Below are 7,231 nucleotides of genomic sequence, written 5' to 3'. Positions count from 1 at the left end.
AACTAAATGCTCTAAAATGCAACCTAAATGCATCTAAAAATTATATATAAAAACGACTTATCAGCATTCTAAAACAAAACAAAGAGAGGAAAAACAATGTAATTTTCACCTTTAAGAGTACAATTATTTATACATCTATCATCTTTCACCAAATAAAAATGAACGAAAGCAAAGCGGACGAACAAAAATGAAATTGCGCGTACCCAGGCCCAAAAATGTACATCTATTATTCCCAAAAATGAACGAAAATAAAAAAGGGAACGAAAATGAAGAAAAAAGAACGAAAATTAAAAAAAGGAACAAAAACGAAAATACAGAAGAGAAAAAATTATAGATCTAAAAATACATGAACATTAATCAAAACAAAAATATAGAAATTATAGATCTGAATGAACGAAAATGGAAAAAAAAAGAACGAAAATTAAAAAAAAAAAAGGAACAAAAATGAAAATACAATACATGAACATTAATCAAAACAAAAATATAGATCTGAATGAACAAAATGATGCGCAAGGCCCTGTGAGTGATTTCGCTGCGTTTGTTAGTTGATGATTCGCTGTCGATGGTGTGGTGTTGTTGGTGGTGCGTGAAAAACTGTGGGGGTTGACATCGTACGCTGTCGATGGTGTGATGTTGTTGGTGGTGCGGGAAAACAGTGTGGGGTTGACGGAAGAAGATGAGAGGAGAGAGAGGAGAGAGGAGAGAGGCGTGAAATGAGAAGAGAGGCGAAAAATGAGGAGAGAGGAGAGAGACCAATCTCTAATAACAAACCCTAAAGCCTTGCAATTTCTTTTAGATTAAAATCATTGTTAAAAAAAAGCCCATAAAGGTCTGCGTTTTTTTAAAAAGCGCAACCATTCACTATTAAGGGCTGCGTTTTTAGAAAAACGCAGCCCTTGCACCGCAGCCCTTCCGTTTTTCCCCCTAGTGTATGCTATAGAGATTCTTGCTCGTGCTGATATGTGTTCTTGCAAGTCTGCTGCTACTCCTGTTGATACTAAGTCTAAGCTTAATGCTTCAACTGGGAAGCCACTTGCTGATCCTACTCTTTATCGTCATCTTACGGGTGCTCTTCAATATCTTACATTAACTCGCCCGGATATTTCTTATGCAGTTCAACAGGTGTGTTTATTTATGCATGTGCCGCACAATCCTCATTTTCATTCCCTTAAGCGTATCCTTCGATATCTTAAGGGCACTCTCGACTATGGAATACACTTGCCCTCGGCCCCTGATATTGGTCTTGTCTCCTACACTGATGCTGACAGGGGCGGGTCCCCTGATACCCGGTGTTCTACCTCTGGTTACTGTGTGTTTCTTGGTAATAATCTTATTTCGTGGTCCTCAAAACCGCAAGCTACTTTGTCTCGTTCTAAAAGGTGGCTCATATTGTTACTGAGACGACATCGATTCGTAATCTCTTACTTGAGCTTCATTGTCCTATGAAGCGAGCTACAATGGTCAATTGTAATAATATTAGTGTTGTTTAAATGTCTCATAACCCCGTACAACTTCAACGCACTAAGCATGTGAAGATGGACATTCACTTTAATTTGTTCGTTAGAAGGTTGCTCTTGGCCATATCCGTGTACTCCATGTGCCTTCTTCTTCTTCTTCTTCTTCTCAGTTTGTAGATATCTTCACCAAGGGTCTTCCTCAACCCTTGTTTACTAATTTTCGTTCCAATTTGAGCATTCGTCCACCTCATGCTCCCACTGTGGGGGTGTATTAGAGTAAATATATGTAAATATATTTAGTGTTCTTCTTGAGCATTATGTATTTATGTAGTTTATATACTTATGGAAAGTAGGATTCTATGTACTCTAGGTATATATTGCAAATGACAATATTGAGTCTCCTAAGGGAGTATTTGCTTAATCTTACAAAGACGTCATCCATCTTCAAACATTAAGGCTCTGTTTTGGCACTAGCGTTTTAGGTAGTGGGTAGCGGTTGGACTACGTCAAAAACTATTTAGAAAAATTATGAGTGTTCGATAAGGTATTGGTTGTAGTAGCCGGTAGCAGTTGGATTTGATTATAAATAGTGGTTGTAGAATATTACAACAAGTAACATTTGATATATATAGATAACGACCTGTAGCGAATAAACACTATATAATAGCATAAGGTAAAATCATTAACAATGTTTTTAATTTCTTTTTTCTTTTTTAGTATATAATTAATTGCTTTATTTTATGGCAATTCGTTGTTCTTCCTTTACAATAACATGGATATGATTTAAATATCTATTTTAAAGAGAATATATAGCTAATATCTCCCAATATATTATACTCTCAATTTCACAAGCATTTTTAGTTAAAGTAGGTAATATAATTTTTTTGAGGGTTGAGTATTTCTTAAATTTATACATTTCTTTGAGTAGTTAAAAATCTGTATGCTCCTTTTTATGTGTAAATTCTTTTAAAAATAAATATTGGTTTTAACTATTGAACTAACTAATGAAATTGTTGTACTTCATTACATATTTATATAAATGTCATATTGTCTTTTACAATTTCAACAACTACTTTTGCTAAACACTATAATTGAACAACTACTTTAAACGCCAATCGCTAACAGCTACTAATAGACAGCTAGTCGCTACCCCCAATAGCTAAAGTTACTGCAACAATTAATAACTACTAGAACCGCTAGTTTCGCCAAACAGACCCTAGGTAGTCTCTTTCCCAAGTAGGATATATGAGCAATGCAATGGGACAACTGGATAAGGAAATGTACAAAAACAAATTCCCTAGTTAATGTCAAAGGGAGTTTTAATTACTCCTATGCGTCAAAATTCAAATTAATTACATGGACACCGTACACGTAGGACAGCAAACGAGAAAGTTATTCTTTTATTGTACTTAAGTAAAACCACTACAAAGAATAGCAGCTTACCTTAATAAGCCGCAAATTTGAATAGTGGTTAAGGAAAAAGTAAATCGTTAAGTGAAGTTGCGGTTACACAAACTTGAATGGTACTCACAAAAGCGGTTTATACAAGGGGCCCCCTTGCACATCTAAGCCACCATACTCGACTAATATAAACCGCTACTGAGCATAGCAATTCATCAAAGGAGACCGCTACTCGCAGTAGCAGTTTACTGTAAATCCCCAAATTTGAACTAGGGTTTCCCATTTCTCATTTCATACCTTTCAATCTCTTAATAATTTTTCTCCCTCTCTCTTGCAATTTACTCGTCGACAAGCTATCGTCGCTAACCGTCCTCGGTCGCTGTCCATTTTCACCCACCTGTCACTCATACCTAGAGATGGCCAATAGTGCGGGCCAATCCAGCCCACCTTGTGGGTCGTGTGGGCTGGGCTAGCAAAAAGCCCGGTCCAGCCCAGCTCGATCCGTGAAAATGGTGGGTGGACTGTGGGCCAGATTTTTTCAGCCCAACTAACCCACTAAAGCCCACTACTAAAACCGCCCAGCCCGGACCATGAAATCGATCCAACCTGACCTATGAACCAGACCAGCACAATCCAAGTAGATATTGTACCAAATTGTGTATATTTTAATCAAATCGTATATATTTTAATCAAATTACATATATTATAATTCAATCAAATTTAAAAATAATGAAATTATTCATTAATATCAATATTTGTATATATTTTTAATTAATTTTATAGATTTTATGTAACAATAATGAATAATTTCAATGATTAAATAATTTTGAAAAAAAATCTTATGCCGGCCTGTCAGCCCTGTCCAGCCCACCAGACCCACGAACCGTAAAAATCGGTAACAAACCGGTGTGGGCCAAGATTTGTCAGCACGAGGACCAGCCCGCCCAACCCATGAATTTCATGGTCCTGTTCTGGGCCATGAAATCTCAACCCAGCCCACTACGGCCCACGGTCCGGCCTGCCCAGCCCGCACAAGTGGCACTCACATGCCACAGCAGCTGCGCCCACCACCCCCCAAAAAACGGCCCGCACTCGCCTTATCTCAATTTGTTTGGTTAGTTTATTTTTCATTGAATTTTTTTAATTAATTTATTTAGCATGTCATATTTGTTATGTATTTAAGCTTTTTTTAGTATTATTGTTAGGTGGCATTTAGCCTGATGGACACATCCAGTTTCCATGTGCTATTGCGCTGTTGATTTCCAGGTTCATATGAGTCCGGGCGTCGTACTCTATGGAAAAATTCCGGTCCGGTCTTGGATCGGTTGGACCAGAATCTATATTTTTTTAAAAAAATATCTTTTTTATTTCATTTAAATATATATATAAATTTGATATATTAAAAATTAATATTTTTAATAACTATAATCCTAAATTAATAAATAGTAATTTTAATTTTTTTTAACTTTCTACCTTTTTTTAACATATAAACTTTTTTTACTAAAATAATATAAATTACAGTCCGGACCGAAATTTTTCGGGTTTGGACCGGACCGGACCGGAAACCCGAAATCGGAAATTTTGTGGACGGAGGATCGGACCGGAGATTCTGGTCCGGTCCAAATTCCAATCCGGACCGGTTTTTGCAATCGGAAAGGTACACATTAATGATTTTTATTGGGATTGAACATCCAATAGAGGCCCTTATTAGTTGCTAGACAAATGGTTAGTATGAAAGGTCCAACATTCCAACAACCTGAGCTCTGATAACATGTTAAATTTCAGATCATATGAAATAGACCTGGGTAACCTAATAAGGAGGAGGAGATATTAGCCCACTTACAAGCCCAAGGAGGTTTCATCCTAAAACCAATTGGTGATAGGAGTAACTTCAAAGCTTATAAAGTGGTTTAGTCTATCTTCTTTCTTCAATGTGGAACACTCACATGTGGTCATCACCGGGATTCAACAGAAAGACTCATAAAACATGCTAGATTTATGTAATGTTTTTAGCTATGTTACATACTCATTACTGAATATAAATGAAAACTAATGGTAAAACTGTTCCCAGTACTGGTGAAAAGCTCAAAATTAGTGGCAAAAGCTTAACTATAAAAAATTTATGATATTTTTCAATCTCAAATTGGGTTTTAAGATAAGTTGAACTTGCATATTTTAGTTTGAAAAGCTCGAGTGTAAGTGTTATGAGTCCAAAATCCCTAACCTTGGGCCTGATTTCGCTCTTTAACCCTAGTTGTATATATATGCTTGAGTGGAACATACGTTTCTATTCACCCTTGACCTCAATTAGCAAACTTACAACAATACAAAATGACCAAATAAAACTAACACACACTGTCGAATAGCTAGGATTTAAGGGTGGTTGAATTAGAAAAGCGTTTTTTTCTGAAAAAAAAAATTAATAACCAAGAACAATGCCAACTTAATCTTGCTTATAAAAATTCAAATTAATTTTGTAATTAAACCATAAGTCACAAATATTATCATCTTTTATCAGAAAAATGCTCAAGGTAATGTGACAAAAAATTTATCATACACCCGGATGTACCGTAAATATGATACACCAATGGTTATATTTCTGCTCATTGCTCATTTGAGATCGTCCAAGTAAGAAAAATGTACTAAAGAAGGAGAGTTTTAAATGAGCAAATCAACAAAAACTATACTTGGGTGTACCATGCACATGGTGCACGTGGGTGAATGATAAATGAACTCGTTATGTGACGAGTAAAATTATATTGATCAAAATCGTAGGTTTCATATAATTAGCTTGAATTAAAAAAAAAAATCATGCTACCTAGTACCTAACTATTATCAACAAATTAAACGTGGATTATATTCATTTCGGATAATCCGATCCGTTTCTAATTTTCGGATATCCGAAAATTTTGGATCGGGAATAATGTGATTCGAATCCGATCCGAAAAATTTGGATATTATAAGTTTCGGATCGGGTCGGTCGGATATCCGACAACTAAAAAAATACGTTTTCAAAGGAAAGTTCATAAAATAAGTTTCAAAATGGATCATTGGATATACGGTCTCAAAAACAGAAATTGGATATCCGAAAAATTCTAATGTCTTTATCTTCGGATATCCGAAAATGAAAAATTCTGACCCATATCCAACCCGAACTTTTTAAGATATTCGATCGAAAATATCCAAAAACTTAAAAAATCGGATCGGATATCCGATTTAGCAAAACGGAAATTTATGAACAATCCTAGATTACATTGAGGAAAAAAAAAGAATAGAAATATATAGGCATGAGCCCGGGAAAAAATTGAGCTTTTTTAATGTGTCACAAGTGCAATGCTTCATTGCTTGAAAGTATCTTAAAAACGGAGCTTGAAGGTCATGTACTTATTCATTGCTAATAACGTTATTATATTTCTCGTTATTTGGAAAATTAGTTAGCTAAAGGAAGAAGTAAGGAAAAGAAAAAGAAATAATGTAGGAGAGAACAAGAAGAAAAGAAAATAACGAATGGAGGAGTGCTTACAATTAACGTGTATTTTTCTATGAAAATAACGAACAAGAAGAATCGAGCATTTGAAGTTATCGAGCTTAGCAAGCAGTAAGCACGACTGAGTAGTTTCCGATGGAACATTGCTCGATTAGCACCACTGCTTGAGTGAGAGTAGTGACACTTGAACTGAAAATCTCCTTTCGCTTCTTATTGAATGCACTTCTTCTTCCTGCATATTAATAAATATAACTTGTTAGATAGGCCAACTGTTGGAGTACAAGGTGACACTCAAGAAGAGGGGGTTTGAATTGAGTGGCAAAAACTAATCGTTTTTGCAAAAACGTTGCTATAGCACTGTGCCTAACACAGTGTTTTTCACTCGTAAATTCTCCGATTTAAGTTTTTGCGAAAACTAACTAGTACCTCAATATGAAATCAACGTTCAAATAATAGACACCAGAAATAACGTGCTTCAATCTCACCTCTGAGATCTACGTTAATTCACACAAACAAACTCTTTATTATTTGAATCCTAAAATATCAAACTCTTGATACAATACGATTTCCCCACTACTAACTCTAGTAGTGCTCCCCAATACATAACTCTAAGTGTTGCTACTCTCTATAATGATGGAAATTACAGAAAGAATGATTCTTCAAAAGCGTGCTTCTTATTCAAGCAAATAGAGGTTCGTTACAATCGTTGTTTAGAAACATTAGACTCACTGGAACTCTGTGCTTTGGGAATCAGTTTTCAGCTCCCAAAATCTCCGATATTAAATATGAAAACGTGAGCTATGAAATTGAGTTTCAATCCCTTTTATAGCTTTTTTTTTGAACGAAAATCCTTCTCTAAGTTATGATTATCTTTTACTCTTAAGAT

General features: G+C 35.4%; 1 protein-coding gene across 1 annotated transcript; it reads left to right on the top strand.

Moving 5' to 3' along the window:
* Positions 1–960: 960 nt before the first annotated feature.
* Positions 961–1,732, top strand: LOC125495772 (uncharacterized mitochondrial protein AtMg00810-like). The gene is made up of 2 exons (XM_048640591.1): positions 961–1,413; positions 1,565–1,732. The coding sequence occupies exons 1-2, from the start codon at positions 961–963 to the stop codon at positions 1,730–1,732; spliced, it is 621 nt and encodes a 206-aa protein (XP_048496548.1).
* The last annotated feature ends 5,499 nt before the right edge of the window (positions 1,733–7,231 follow it).

Source organism: Beta vulgaris, chromosome 3 (assembly GCF_026745355.1).
Source record: "Beta vulgaris subsp. vulgaris cultivar EL10 chromosome 3, EL10.2, whole genome shotgun sequence".
NCBI classification, from domain to species: domain Eukaryota; kingdom Viridiplantae; phylum Streptophyta; class Magnoliopsida; order Caryophyllales; family Amaranthaceae; genus Beta; species Beta vulgaris.
The sequence above is the reverse complement of the archived record's forward strand: the minus strand, read 5'-3'. Positions and strand labels throughout refer to the sequence as shown.

Excerpts from the sequence above, each read along its gene's own strand:
- LOC125495772 (XM_048640591.1), top strand. The coding sequence starts at position 961 with ATGTGTTCTTGCAAGTCTGCTGCTACTCCTGTTGATACTAAGTCTAAG. Across the intron at positions 1,414-1,564 it reads TACTGAGACGACATCGATTC|AAGGTTGCTCTTGGCCATAT; the intron begins GTAATCTCTTAC and ends TTTGTTCGTTAG.